This window comes from Populus euphratica, unplaced genomic scaffold (assembly GCF_000495115.2).
Source record: "Populus euphratica unplaced genomic scaffold, PopEup_1.0 scaffold366.1, whole genome shotgun sequence".
Lineage (NCBI taxonomy): Eukaryota > Viridiplantae > Streptophyta > Magnoliopsida > Malpighiales > Salicaceae > Populus > Populus euphratica.
The window spans coordinates 62,863-78,870 of record NW_011500066.1 but is presented as its reverse complement, the minus strand read 5'-3'; the positions used below and the strand labels follow the sequence as shown (position 1 = coordinate 78,870).

Genomic DNA, 16,008 nt, shown 5'->3' with positions numbered 1-16,008 from the left:
TCTATATTGTCAGGGGAAAAAAAAGTTGATAGGGGTTGGGGGAAAATCAATATTTACTTTTATGTTTTTAAAAGGATTGAAGAATATTTTGAGTGAGAAACTAGTTTATTAAGATTCTTAGAGTGTTTATTTGGTGTTCAAAAACTCTAACCCAGTTTCTCAGCCGCTTCTTTTATGTCCAAAATACAAGCAATCACATAGCCTATTGTCTTTTAAAAATAAAATAAAATAAAATAATGAATGACATATCATCCATCCTTGAGCGAAAAAAAGAAGAGAAAGAGAAGGTTAAGAGTGCAAGCGCCTAGTTTTATAGGAGCCGTGAAACAAGTTTTTTTTTTTTTTTCATTGAGTTAGGTATATGTGCCTCATTTTTTCGGCTTAAACATGTGGTTCTTTTCCATGATTTTTTTTGTTTTTCAGTTTTTGATTGAATGCATTATTAACAAAAAAAGGTTAACTTGATAATTTAAATTAGTATTTAATTTTTTTCATGGTTCTTGAATAGTATTATAAGTTTTTGTGGGAATGTTAATGATTTTTTTCCAAATATTATATACCTAATGTGCAAAAATAAGAAATAAAAATCACTCATGAATATTTAATAAATATAAAATTTATGTTCTTTAGTTTTTTTTTTGGATTTTTTACATTATTTTAAAATATTTATTATTTTTTTTCCTTCAATCACATACAAAATGTTTAGAAATTGTTTTAATATTTGTTTTTAAAACAAGCTTTTGAGATCTAGATAGCTTTTTATTTAAAAACAATGTGTGAAAAAACATGTTTTTGTTAAAACAATAAAAAAAATACATTTATAAGAAAATTAAGTTTATATTGAAGAAATATATTTCTATGTGATAATTATATTTGTTGTCTTTCCTACAAATGTTTATTTTAATATTGTTTAATTAAATAAAAAATAGATTTCATAAAACAACATTATTAAATCCAAAATGTTGTTCAAATTTTTTTTATAAAAATATAAATTGATTTTATTTTTATATCCTTTTAAAAAAAACTGAAATCAAGTTTTGATCAAGTTGACTGAATTGTAAGTGTATCTAAAAAAATTTACATATTACATATAACCCAATTCTTATAAAACAAATTGCATTTTATTTTTAAAAAACAAATTAGCATTGTTTTAGAAATTTTATTTTTGCATTTTTTTTTTAAATTTTACAACAAGTTTGTAAACTTCTTTAATAATTTAACTAATATTTCAATAGCCATAATTCTTTTTCTTTGAAAATTAATGGCCAACATTTATTTAGTATAAATGTTGGACTTACAAGCAGACTAGTATTTAAATATCAAAACTTGATTAGAAAGTTTTTAGAATTTTTTTGAATATTCACTAATTTTAATTAAGAATATTTTCACCATAATATATGAGTTGTGGAAAACGTTTTTGCCTTCTAAGATAGGTAAACCTTGCTAGAGCACCTCTATGGATTTTTCCTATAATATTTTATTTAGGCATAAAAACCCATAATAAATTTAAAATATCATATTTATTTATGAGAGTAAATCTTTATTATGGGTCATAGATGGATCATCGATTAGGAGTTCATCAACTATGAGAGTAAATCTTTATTATGGGTCATATAGATGGATCATCAATTAGGAGTTCATCAACTCCTTTAAAGTACATCCAAACCATATAATGTAGTTTATCTCAGATCAGGTATGCTAAGGGTGCTAATATTTTTCTTCATCACAACTAGTTCTTTACCCTAAAATTTCAAATAAGACCAGTCCATCTGGGTCTTGTAGTGACATTAAACCAAATAGCTAGGTGATGACTATTTAATCCTAACATCCTGTCATGTCGCGCATAATAGAATAACGACTCTACTAAAGATAATTTAAGCTCAAACGTCCTTAATAGAGATAAACCTAATTAATTTTACATAATTAGGCCTTGTCAAAAATTGATTGAGATAAGTTTAATGACTTTTTCAAAGTAACTCTTAGTTTTTAATTTGTTCAATTTAGCCTCTAATTAAGCCTTAAACTTTTATTTTCTTCAATTCAGCCTTTGGAAATGTTTGATATAGTCCCCAATGTTGTGTGCCTTTTACATAATGGTCACTAACCTTGAATTTATTCAATTTGGCCTTAATTAACCATAAACTTTGATTTTCTTGTAATTAAACCACTGATTGCACAAATTTAGCCTTTCAAAGTTTTAATTATATCTCTAATCTTTCAATCTTTGTAAATTGATTTGAATTAGATATATAAACTTGATTTTTCTTCAAGTGAATCCTCGACTGACTACTCAAAACTCATTAGAAATTTGACTAAGTTTTTGAATTTAATTAATTCTTTTAATTTTGGTCAAGTCAAATTTCAATCTTAAACTTTGTTTCAAATTAAATCTTTCTTCAGCACATTGTTAATATAGCCTAATATGATTATTCTTTTGCCACTTGAAGATTTATCTCCTCGTTTAAAAAAAAAAGGATTTTAAAATAAAAAATATGTATTTTTATAAAAACAAATTGTTTTATCCAAAATTTAGTTACGACATGTCTGATAAGTCAACTTGAAAATTTCCTGACTTACTCTCTACTTGACATAAGTTTCAAATTAAACCAAATGAATGTTGACTTGACGTGACTTGATTGACATAATAAAACCAAACATGATTCAATTAAAATGTAGTTTGATTTTAAAAAATTCAAGATTGTTATTTTTTTTAAATATTAAATGATGAGGTTTTGAAGTGACTTATGTTAACCCAATTTAACAGGCTAAACTTGCCATTTGAGTCATGAATTCAATTGAGTTTAAAAACTTTACTTTTTGAAATATATCTTTTAATTTAATTATATAATAATAAAAATAAATATTCACAAGAAAGCCATCAAATACAATTTAAGAAAAATAACAATTATGAAGGATAATGCAAAAGGAGTGCTTGATAGTATTATAAAAGGAATGCTATAGTTTTACTCAAAAACAAAGTAAAAAACAAATGATATTTAATAAATTAATATTCTAAATGAATTACTCAAAAACAAAGTAAAAAACAAATGATATTTAATAAATTAATGTTCTAAATGAATTTTTAATTAATTTGTTTTAATTAATTTTAATTAAAATAAAGGAAAAATATTAAGAAACCATAAAGGCCAAAAAAAGGTGAATTCTTATGCCTAGGTGGGCTATTGTTTATGACCATTTGTTTTTTAATGGACAACATATCACTTATATAAATCTAATTTTTTAAAAACAAATGATGTATCATTTGCTAGTTATATTATAAAAATCTCAAGTGGTTGAGAAGTCTGGTCTGGTTTCTTAAATAAAAAAATATGTTTTTAATTATTTTTCACTTAAAAATATAAAAAAAAACATCTCATAAACCGTATGATATACTAATTCCTAACCACAAAATAACTTTTAACTAGTTCAAAAACAATGAAAATCATCATGAATCAAAGATTCTAGAGTCTTGATTTATTTTTGTTTCTAACAAGAAAAGGAGCTAAAAACACTTAAATAAAATTTATTTCATCAAATAAAACTTATTAACACTTATATCATTTTTTTAGATGTTGAAATAGGACAATTGACAACTCTTCTCCTCTTTTTCTAGCAACTCCCTCTCCCCTCGTAGAATACAAAAATAATATGAATTGAACTCCTTGCAAAAAAAAAAAAAGAGACTAATATGTAAAACAAAAAAAGTGCATGACCCAATCTCAAAACTTCAATAAACAAGGATGAAAATGAAAAATAAAAGAATTTCAGGTACAAAAAAATTAAAATTTATGCCTTATGAATAATAAAAAAATAAACTTTTTGTTTAATTATTGTATTGGATCCACACAGTTTCAATTCATTTTAAGCAAAGTCTATTTAAGCAAATAGAACATTAACTTAATCTCTGAATGGTTTTTTTGACATGTGAAAACCTCGTAATAAATTAATTAAAATAAATTATTAAATTTAATTTTTAATTATTGTAACATAGAAGAATAAAATTTAAAAAAATTTAAGTAAAAATGCTTCAAGTAAAAAAAATAAAAAGCTTTTCAATACACAATACTTTGTTTAAGGGGATACAATGTTTTCCCATCTGTTTATTGATTTTTTTAGTAATTATAATTTGTAATTGTAATATAGTTGTATTTGTAACTGTAATTATAGAACATGAAGACCCAGCATGAAGGATAAATAATATCCATTGGATCAGGGTATAATTGTCATCTCAATTTGTCACAGTAAAAAACACGTATGGCTCACCATCAACCAAACAACCGGAAACGCACGCACGCACGCCCCATTATAAAAACCGCAGAGAAGGAAATAAACAAGTCCCGTATCACCCAGTTGCTTCCATTTTTTTTAAACCCTAAAATTCAAAACCAAAAACAAAAATCATCCCTGATAATCTCACCGGGAGTAGCACCATGAGCCGATACGACAGCCGCTCCGGCGACCCAACTTCTTACCGTGACAGGAGAAGGTAATCATCTCAATGTGTTTATAATTATACAGCAGTGAACAACTGGATGAGGATAGCTTGTTTTGCTCTTTCATTGTTACTTCATTTCTGTGAATTTTGTGTTTCTTTAGTGGTTCAGGTTTCGGCGGCGCTTCCAGTTATGGTGGTAGCTCCACTCGGCCATCATCCGAGAGGAGGGAGTATGGTCGTGGTGACTCGCCTGCGAAGTCGGATTTAGATGGGCTGACTCCATTTGAGAAGAATTTCCATGTGGAATCCCCATCAGTGGCAGCAATGTCAGAAAGGGAGGTGGAGGAGTATAGGCAACGCAGGGAGATTACTGTAGAGGGCCGTGATGTTCCCAAGCCTGTGAAGAGTTTTCATGATGTCGGCTTTCCAGGTACTGTGCATCGATTTTTGATTTTTTTTTTTTAAATCCCTTCGATTTCGAGTTTTCTTGTTGCCTATGTTTATGTGTATTGTTTTAGAGGTTCGAGGTAGTCAATAGATTGCTGATGAGAGGTTCCTTGCCACATGGTATTGGAATTGCTGTGTTGCGGGAGATGCTCTTGATTTAACTGAAACCTAGGATAGTCATTCTCCTGGGAGGGTTGGTTACGAGTTTTAAATTTTTCAATCAGCCTATCTGGAGCATTGCGATAACAGACTTTTTTTGACAGCTTGTTTAACTTAGTTTGAATAATTTGTGTGGGTGGAGAGGCCAATTGTTCTAATTTTTATAACTGGTTGGTGGATAGGATAGGAAAATGTGGATTCTGTATATGATTCATTCTTTAAAAAACATTAATTTGTTACTCTTAACAGGTACTGTTGGATTTGAAATGAACTTTAAGTTTTACCTTTTAAATCATTGTTAGGATTTATAATCCAATTGTTTCTCATGCATAGGGATAGAATAGGGGATACTATGATCAATTGATTCCCTAGGGATTGAGGCACCGTTTGTTTTTGTAGTGCAAAATCGTTTTTGAAAAAAAAAGAATTTTTTTGCTTCAAATTACTTTTTTGGTGTTTTTAGATTGTTTTGATGTGTTGATGTCAAAAATAAATTTTAAAAAAATGAAAAAAAATGTTATTTTGATGTATTTCCATACGAAAAACATTTTGAAAAACAACCACTACCACAATGCCAAATGGGCTCTGAGGGGTGTATTTCTCGAGTTGAAAGTTTTGACATGTTCTTCAAGATTTAATCTGCTATCTCTTATAGAGACGGGGCTAGCATTTTTTGCAGCCTCAATGGCTATTTAGATTAGGATTAAGATGCTACTTAATATAATACTTCCTAGCTACTTAATTTGGTGCTGCAAACTATTTCATTAGTTTGGTAAAATCACTCATTGTTGTTTCAAGAGATGTGAGATTATATTCTGTTCACACTACATGAGAGGGGAAGGTTTACTCACTAGAGTGTAACCCAACTATTAGATTACTTTCTCCCCACATCCCCTTCCTTCTCCTATAGAAAAAGAGAAAAGGATGAAAAAGGGAATTAGGAAATAAAACTAGTGATAGAAGATTTCAGAATAGAAAATGGTTGGGTAAGCAACCGACAACACTTAATCAACTAGGATAGGCTATTTTTCGCGTCAATTGAGTTCACTGAAATGGATAACATTTCAGAATGGACAAGTCTTTACATTGGATAACAACGTTTATTTGAGAAAACTAATAATCAGAGATTGCAGAATAGAACATGACTGGGTAAGCAACCTACAGCACTTAATCAACTAGGATAGACAATTTTTTTACATCAATTAAGTTCACTGAAATGAATAACATTTATATGGAGAGTCTTTAAATTGGATAACAACGTCTATTTGGTAGTAAACTTATTAGATCTATTTAGTTTTCTCCAGATTATGTTCTGCAAGAAATCTCAAAAGCTGGGTTTACTGAACCTACACCTATACAAGCTCAAGGATGGCCAATGGCTTTGAAGGGCCGTGATCTCATTGGTATTGCTGAAACAGGATCTGGGAAGACACTGGCTTACCTATTGCCTGCAATTATCCATGTTAATGCCCAACCATTTTTAGGTAAAGGTGTATTTGCTAGTTTTTGAAGCTTCTTATATCATTTCACATGCCTCCATATGTTTTTGATTGTGTTGTTAGCTTAAGTTTGGGCCTGTTCTCCCTTATTTTCCAGCTCCTGGAGATGGACCTATTGTATTAGTTTTAGCTCCAACACGTGAACTTGCTGTTCAGATACAACAAGAAGCAGCTAAATTTGGTGCATCATCAAGGATTAAAAATACATGCATATATGGTGGGGTTCCAAAGGGACCTCAAGTGCGTGACCTCCAGAAAGGTATGTGGTGGTTAACATTGGATGACATTGCTTCTGCACTATTTTTAGAAACATGAACTAATTCATGGCCTTTGAGCATAAGCACTGAAACAGCTTTACTATTTATTAGAAGTTTAGAACTTCATTTAATGGTGTATCTGGATTACACAGGTTGTTGTTTGAGTTTTTCTAAAGTTGTGACTTTGTTTTTGACTCAGGTGTTGAAATTGTCATTGCTACACCTGGAAGGTTGATTGATATGATGGAGTCACATCATACAAATTTGCGAAGGGTTACTTATCTGGTTCTGGATGAAGCAGATCGGATGTTAGACATGGGGTTTGAGCCTCAGATACGAAAAATTGTTTCTCAGGTTCTTGTTTTTAACCTTATCGTTTTCTCTTTGTTAGAAAATAAACAATCTTGGTAAAGTGGTGCGAAGATAAATAACTCTTCATTTAAGTTATGCACAACCAGCTTGGATATTGTTGTTAAGCCCATTGCTTTTTGCCTCTTCTTTTCCTGGTATGTTTAGTAATGCTGTTGCTATTAAGTTTGAACTCTTTCAAAGTTGGATGTGGTTAGCAGTTGTCTTATAAAGCCTCCATGGAAGAAGTGAACTATGGATTGATTGTTGGTTCCTGCCGGGTTAGAATTTTAATGGCAGCCTAGCTGTATAACCAGTCAAATGGCTGGAAGTTGTTTGATTCCTTGGTATGCTGTTTTTTGTTTTGTTTTTTTGATATGGTAAGTTCACCATGGGCAACTGAAGGAGAAACTTGGTTCTACTATGATTAGCTCAAAAACATGCTAGATATATAATTTAGAATGCTGATTTTATAGGAAGTTGAATTTGGAGGTTATCTTTTCTCGTTTTTTTTTGCCAATCATGTGAAAAAAGACATGAATAGGTGGGAATATGCTTGGAATTCAACCAGGTTTGACTTTACTCTCCATCTGATACATGCTGTTGTTGGCTGGCACAGGTGTAATTATAAAGTGCAGCCTACCAAACATTCAAAAGTTAATAAAGTGTGTAGCACTAAGATTGATTGGAATTCTCTGTAGTCTCTCCCTTCTCTCTTCATGCACATGTGCACACTTGTTTGTGCTCGCAGGTGCACACCTTTTCTATTTAGTTCTACCCTTGTGATTATTTTTTTACAATTGCCCTTTTGATCTGTATGCAGATTCGACCAGATCGTCAAACTTTGTACTGGAGTGCAACCTGGCCTAAAGAGGTTGAACAACTGGCACGGCAGTCTCTTTACAATCCATACAAAGTAAGATAGTTCTTCTATGCAGGCATAATATTTTCTGCAATTGATTTTGTGAAATTAAATGGACCCTCTTGTGCCTTTGTCAAATTGAGAAGATTAGTCAAATGTTTAAATACATGACACAAACTCCATCAACATTCTATGAAGTGTGATAGAATAATGTGACCCACTTCCATCACAAAACTAATAGAAATTGATAATGTCGTGCTGCATAATCATATCTTGTACCAAAAACATTCATCCTAAGAACAGAAGTTTTTCAAGGATAAAATATCTTGTACTGAAATCCCTCGTCGTGGCACTTGGATCAAGTGATTCAATCTTCTACAACTCTCTCACTCCCGTAATTGAGAACACCCAGATGGAATGTATTTGTGTTGGGGATGATTGAATGAATGGAATAGCCAAACTGTTCCATGTTGCCCCACATTCCCAGCCCAAAGGAGCTGCCACTACCACCAATCCAATAAGTTCCAAGTCATCAATCCCAATAGAGCCACCTCAGAACCTACAGACATCTGCAACCTTGTGGTGAAGGAACCTACCAATGTCTTATTATCCTAGGATCATGGACAAATTCCAGACATATTGATCACTAATTATTCAAATGAGCTGGTGCTTATCAAGAGCAAGAACAGCATACCCATTTCATATGCTGATCTTGATAAGTACTGCTGTATGACCATCCAACAAGTAAGGATGGTTGCCACTATCTTCTACATGTAATCTCAAATAAGAACATCATTAATTTGCATACTTGCCTTGTATAGCTTGAATTGAAACAAATTTGGAAGCTTATGTGGTGTTTTTTGTTTTTCAATTCTCATTTGTTTCTTCAATGAGTTGGATTGATAAAGATAAAAATGATTTGAGTTCATGAAGTTGATTCAGGTTAAAAATTAGAGCTACTCATGTTATAACAAAGTTAATCAAATCCTAGTTAATTTAGTCTTGATTAGTTTTACTCATTTTGGGCTATTTCCAATATAGTTAGATTATCTTACTTGGGTTACATCTCATAGATTGATATGGGTTCTTATGTCATTTAAACCAACATGAGAAGTTAAGATTCTCGGCAATGTTCATCTGGCCACCAAAAAGTTGCAATAAACAGCATTCCATTGCTCAATGTTTCTAACTTCTATTTTTTTTAATGGTTTCTAGTCTTCTTATGAACTGTCCAGTAGCATTGTGATCATTCAATCAATAGTATTGCCCAAGGCCTTTGCCTCTTTGGATTCTCATTCTGTTATTGTTGTTGCATGATTTTTTAGTTGGTTCTCCACTTGGATATTATTGTGCAGGTGATAATAGGATCTCCAGATTTAAAAGCTAATCATGCAATACGTCAACATGTGGACATTGTTTCGGAGAATCAGAAATATAACAAGTATGATGTATTCTGTGTTTGTCTTATTGCTTCTTGTTTTTATTAGCATCTGTCTGCTGTTGTACATGAAATAGGATTTTTCACATATCTTTCTTCACATTCCAGATTGGTGAAGTTGCTGGAAGATATCATGGATGGTAGTCGTATTCTGATTTTTATGGATACCAAGAAAGGTTGTGATCAGATCACTCGACAACTTCGCATGGATGGTTGGCCTGCTCTCTCAATTCATGGAGATAAAAGTCAAGCAGAAAGAGACTGGGTCCTGTCTGAGTTCAAAGCTGGCAAGAGTCCTATAATGACTGCAACAGATGTTGCTGCTCGTGGATTAGGTACACTTTATATACATCTTGCTGATGCTACAAAGCTTTGGTTTTTGACTGTGCTCTATGTCCCTAATTTTGGTTGTTACATTGTTGTCTGAGATTTTTTGCCTTTATTTCTGAATGTCACTTATCCCCTTTATAAAGAACCATAACTCAATAAGGCCAGCTCACTAAGGCAGCCGATTCTCTCTCATTTATAAACTCATCTCATTCTCTTTTGTACAAAGAATAATCATCTTTCTGTAGTTGCTGTCATTATTCAAGCCTCCCTTTATCTATGGTTGATAGCTTTATCATTCTCCTTTATCAACACACTTTCTGATCCTTTTTGTTTTACCTTTTCTGTCCATCTCAATTTTATATATTCTTATCCAGACAAAGTTATTCTTTTCAATTTCCGACATCTTTTGAATAAACCGTTTGTAGCTTTGTTATTGCTTTTCCATCATGTATGATCTTCTTGTTATCTTTCTTGCCTGAAATTTAGTTACAGCATTCAAGTCTTGTTCGTGGATATGTTCTCGGATCATGCAGTCTGATGGAGTTTGTACCCTTAGTATTCCCTAGCACATCTTTTTGTATATATTCTTTGTGAACTCTAAAATTCAGCTCTCTGTATGGTCTGTTGTGGTTCAATGTAATGGCGATCTTCACATTAAATCACTGCTCTGTACATTTTGTTTTTCAAGGATATCCTTTCCTCATTAGCTTCATTATTTTTTTTTTTGGTTTTTTTTTTTTGTCATTTTGGCGATGGCTATTGTAATTTGTTTTACAAGCTTTCAGCTCTTAATCTTTCCTTTTCTTTTGTTGGAGGTTGTGGGGAAGGGTGTTGTTCATCTGGCCCCATAATTTGATTGAATTTATATCTTCTCTTTTGGAGTTCTGTGGGGCACTGAACTCTCTTTGGGTTTGCTAGGGTGTACATTGGTTCTTAGGTTTTTGACCTCTGCAAAACTCTTAAGGGGAGGATCATCTCTTGACTTAGCCACCTCAGTTTCTGGATTCCTTATTGTTTTGTTTTGGTGGCAGATGTGAAGGATGTTAAATATGTGATCAATTATGACTTCCCTGGGTCCATAGAGGATTATGTTCACCGCATTGGCCGGACAGGAAGGGCAGGAGCAAAAGGAACAGCTTACACTTTCTTCACAGCTGGGAATGCCAGATTTGCTAAAGAACTTGTCACCATACTCGAGGAAGCTGGACAGAAGGTCAGTCCAGAATTGACAGCAATGGCTCGTGGTGCACCTCCTCTACTATCTGGTTAGTTGTCTGGAACCTTTTCTTTTCACACTGTTTTTTTGGGGGAGGGCTACAACCTTAATAATGGCGCAATGACTCTATGGATACTTTTTGGGGATATTTCCTCTTCTTTTTGGGTGGGGGCCCAGGTGGCAAGAGTATCTGGATTGTTTTGGGAAACCAGATTCTGTGGACATTGAATGCTATGATTTGTTTAGATAGAAATTTAAGGTCTGGATCCATTATCATAAAGTGGCCACTTGAAAACATGAGCCGTGGCCTCCATTGGAGTTTTTGCGCTCATTATCACTGGTAAAAGTCTCAAGAGGTCGTTGAAATGTGTAAGAGGCATAGGTTTAGTGTGCCAAACTGCCACTGGTTTAAGGATTTGATTTCTTACTTCATTTCCTATGATAGATGTTGATTTTTGTGACGGAGCTCCTCCATTCACTTGGATGAACTTTTGCCAGAGTGATGTGCTGATAAAATACTGATCGCATTATGTGGTTTGCATGTGCATGTTTTACAACTATTAGTGTGTGTGTGTGTAGCATTCTTATTTACTAAAGCTCTACTTTGCTTCTCTATCTCACCAGGCCATGGGGGTTTCCGAGATCGGGGGAGGGGTTACAGTGGTGGCCGGTCTTGGAGCTAATGAATGAAGGTGGGCAATGAGCTCGGTGACCAATAGTGTTATCAAAAGAGTTGTATGGTAGAGAAATAGAGGCAAGGATTCTTTTTTCGGATTTGGATTGCTTATTTTTACTTGAATGGTCTAGCTGCCTATATATACGAGGGCAGTTGGCTATGTAAGATAACTGTTAAATTATGCCCAAAGGATCTTGCATCTGTGCTATAGAGTTGAAAGTTCAGTAGCTCGCTCATTAACAATTGAGTTGCAAGTTATGATACCACTGTATCAATATTATTCTCTTTTTTCCTCTGTTTTCCGGAATAAATTTGTAAGTTTAATCCAACTCCCAAACATCCAAGAGTTACGAATATGTAATACATTAAGAAGGCTAAAGCAAATAAGCTTCAAATGGACGGTCAAACCAGTTATCCCTCAACTTTTTGATGACTTAATAAATGTTGGATCGATATCTACTTCTTCTGAACCGCTGCTCTCTGTTGAAAGGTTCTTCTGAAACGTTTCTTCCATTTCGCCAACCTGCTGTATGACAGCAGCATCTGGATGATTCGACAACTTGGTGCGGAGACTCAATTTGGGCTTTTCCTTTCGAAGGTAAACAAGGGAATCAAATTCAAGACAAACGAGCTCAACCAAGGAGCCTATAATTTGACAGCCTTTTGTTTTGTTTTTAAACGAGGTCATTTTCAAGTTAATTTTGGATGGAGGATTTTTTTTATTAATAAAATTTTATAGTATTTAGAAAATAATTGTTTTCTATGTCTAGTTTAAAGATAAAGTAGATATGACTAGGAAAGAGAAGTTTTAAATTAAGATATTTTTATTATTTTTGGTGTATTATGAATTATTTTTTTTATTTTTTTTTATTCAAGGTACATTTTAAGTGGGTCATGTGTCTCACCTTCTTTTTTTTTTATGTTTATTTTTTTTTCAAGGGGATTCTTGAGAATAATTAATAGAATGCTATTAATTACTGATTACTCTTTGAGTACTATAAATTCTCCACTTGTTATCTGTTTTCATTAGATAGAGTTCTTTGAAATGGTTAATTTTCCCACCCATGGTTGAAATTTTGGTCTTTTACAATCTAAACCTAGATTTCAAGTATTAATTAATTTGATAAAAATCATTATTATCACAAGCAATTATAAACATAAATAAAAATAAAATAATAAAAAAAGTATGGGTGACCTTTTGACAAAAAAATAAAAAGAACATGGAATTTCAATAAGGAAATTAAGTACAGTATATTGTTTTCAGTTTTTAAGATGATGATGAAGAAGAAGGAGGTTCAAAGCTCTTCACCATCGAACTTTGTTTTTATTTTTTTATTTGTATTTTATCAAATCATTTAGGTCTTTTTGATTTTTTGTTCATTTTATTTGTTGTAGAAAAAAAAAAAACCCTCATCATCTATAACCAGCCCTCGTCACCTATAACTACTTTATTGTTATATGCATAAATTGAACTAAAGGAGAAGGCCAAGTTTCAAATAATTGTAGCCATTACCAAGATACACCATTATACTTTCAATCCATACCATTCCATTAATTAATTGTATGCACACGAGTTGCGTGTCTCCCATGCTAGAGTAAAGAGGTTAGTTAAGGAGAATAGTTTGGAAGGAATGCTATATATATAGCATGATTGTAATAGAATAGGGATATATAAAAACATGATGAATGCATGTTAAGAGGCCATTTTCATTGCCCACTCCCCCTTATTATTTCCTTTTCTTCTTTAATTATGTGATTGTCATTTGTTCATACTACTGGATCCAAAATACCTCTTGTACCAATTGGTATCAAAGCCTTCGAACCTTGAAAATAGGCCATGGCTCAAGACACTAGAGCATAGGATTTGAGGCACTTGGAAGACTCCCTTGAGTGTTGACAAGGAGCACACAACGAAGTATGAACAAGTAACAAAGTTATTGGAAGGGTATAGTTAGAAATTGGATAGCTATGAGGCTAAATTTGGTAAGATTAAAGACTTGATAAATGGGTTAACTTTCTAGGAAAGTACCTTCCTTCAGAAGCTAAGCTTGGTGATACTAAGGGTAATTAGGTTGTTAATCAAGGGCAATTAGGGTGCTCCAATAGTGCTACTAAGGGTTGTTGGGTAAAGGAAGAAGGTCAACAATTTCATTAGGTATACAAACCCAAACGCGACTTTTCTAGTGTTAATGGGGATGGTGTCCATAAATGGTGATTCAGATGTAACCAGTATTTTGAAATTGTAAAAATGAATGATTCTAAAAAACTCAAATAAGCATTCTATTACATGAATGAGAGAGCCTTATATTGACATCAGAATTTTTTTAAGAGCCACCTTAAGGTCCTATGAGATGAATATATTGAAGTACTGTGCCACTAATTTAGGGGCAGAAGGATCCTTTAGAAGAATTGAAAGATCTTAAGCAAATGGTAGACTTAGAAACTTATATATAAGAATTCGACACGCTCTGGAATAGGACAGAGATGACTAAGAGGCAGGCTCTGATATTTTTTCTTTAAGGATTAAAAGTTGAGATTAAGAACATGGTCAAAGTTTTTGAACCAAAAACCTCATACCAAGTTTACAACCTAGTTAGACTACAAGAACATACTATCAACCATAAACACCATCATCAATCTTACAATACCCATCAATCTACAATTAACCTACAAAAATCTTTATTTTTCTAAAATATCACTAAAACCACATTTTTTCACAATAACAACACTTCAAAACCAGTTTCCTTCCATCAGAAAATTCCAACCACTAATAACTACCCTGTTAAACCCCCTACAAACCCATTAAAGCCATTAGAAACAAGGAATTGGATGAGAGAAGGGTGAAGAGACTGTTTTTAGTGTGATGAAAAATTTATACTAGGACATTGATGCAAAAACAAGAGGTTTGTATTCATTATGCGTTTTAGAAGATGAGGATAATGCAAAAGAGGAAGTCCAAAAAGCTAGTGAGATTAACTCTAATATTCTCACCCCTTAAATATCCATCAATGCCTTGAAGGGTACTTCAAGTTTTCAAACACTAAGAGTGACTAGAAAAGTTGACAAGTCTCTACTCTATATCATGGTTGACTTCGGCATCACATATAATTTTATCAATGCTCAAGTGGTCAAGAAACTGAACTGTACCCTAACTCCTATTAGACCCTTGGTAGTAGAAGCAATAAATAGTGGTAAGATGACTTATGCCTATATGTACAAAGGATTTATGTGGGAAATGAAAGGAGTTAAATTCTCAGCTGATGTGTTTGTGGTGGAACTTAACAACTGTGACATGGTGTTATGAGTATAATGGTTGGCTATATTGGGTAACATCATATCCAATTACAATGAATTATAGATGTCTTTTGTATGGCAAAGGTAGGAAGTATTGTTGTAAGGAGAAAGTCTAGTTAAGCTATAAACTATTGGATTCGAGCAATTCAATAGTTTGATTGACAATCTCACTTAGCTAGTGGAGGTCAGTCTATGTAGCCTAAGATTAATGGAAGAGGGTGATCACATTGTAAAGTCTATGACCACTAATTTACAACCTTTGTACTAGGAATAATTCTACTATAGAAAATTTGTTGAATTCTTACCAGGATATTTCAAAGGAACTTATTGGGGTACCATCCCTTAGGACAAACAACCATGCTATTCCTCTCAAGGAGGATCACAACCAATCAACTTGAGGCCCTATAAACACCTTGGCTTACAAAAATATGTAGTAAAGAAAATAGTGATAGTGTTAGATTCTGGCATAATACAACACAATACCGATCCATTTACCTCACTGGTGGTTTTGGTAAAAAAGAAAGACGACACTTGAAGGTTGTGTGTGGATTATAAGGCCCTTAACAAGATGATGGCAAATGACAAGTTCTCTATTCCTATAGTAAAAGAGTGCTGGAAGAACTAATAAGAGCTACTGTGTTTTCTATAGTTGATATAAGGGCAAGATATCACCAAATTAGAATGCTTAGTGGAGATATACACAAGATAGCCCTTAGAACTCATAATGACCATTATGAGATTTTAGTCACGCCATTTGGCTTAACAAATATACCATCTACCTTTTAAAGCTTAATAACTGACATATTCAGAAGGCATTTATAAAAATGCACACTTGTCTTTTTCTTTGACATCTTAGTGTATAGCCCTACATTGAAAAATCATATAGAACAATTGTAGATAGTGTTTGAAATATTTAGAAGTTAAAGTCTCTTTGCTAAAAAAAGAAAATGTGTCTTTGGTAGTTAAAGTCTTTTTGCTAAAAAAAGCAAATGTGTCTTTGGTAGCTCTCAAATTGAATATCTAGGCCATGTGATAACCAAAACTAGG

The 16,008-nt window shown here is 32.8% G+C and overlaps 1 protein-coding gene across 1 annotated transcript; it reads left to right on the top strand.

Annotated features, from left to right (window-relative positions):
* Positions 1-4,288: 4,288 nt before the first annotated feature.
* On the top strand, positions 4,289-11,996 carry RH20 (DEA(D/H)-box RNA helicase family protein). The gene is made up of 10 exons (XM_011002488.1): positions 4,289-4,486; positions 4,597-4,865; positions 6,346-6,525; positions 6,638-6,799; positions 6,997-7,151; positions 7,969-8,061; positions 9,363-9,448; positions 9,554-9,780; positions 10,807-11,040; positions 11,616-11,996. The coding sequence occupies exons 1-10, from the start codon at positions 4,431-4,433 to the stop codon at positions 11,672-11,674; spliced, it is 1,521 nt and encodes a 506-aa protein (XP_011000790.1). The 5' UTR covers positions 4,289-4,430; the 3' UTR covers positions 11,675-11,996.
* Positions 11,997-16,008: the final 4,012 nt, after the last annotated feature.

What these genes read in the sequence shown, in the direction of transcription:
- RH20 (XM_011002488.1), top strand. Translation starts at nt 4,431, where the DNA reads ATGAGCCGATACGACAGCCGCTCCGGCGACCCAACTTCTTACCGTGAC. An exon ending in CTCTTTACAATCCATACAAA is followed by an intron (nt 8,062 to 9,362) that starts GTAAGATAGTTC and finishes ATTATTGTGCAG; the next exon opens with GTGATAATAGGATCTCCAGA. An exon ending in TGCACCTCCTCTACTATCTG is followed by an intron (nt 11,041 to 11,615) that starts GTTAGTTGTCTG and finishes CTATCTCACCAG; the next exon opens with GCCATGGGGGTTTCCGAGAT.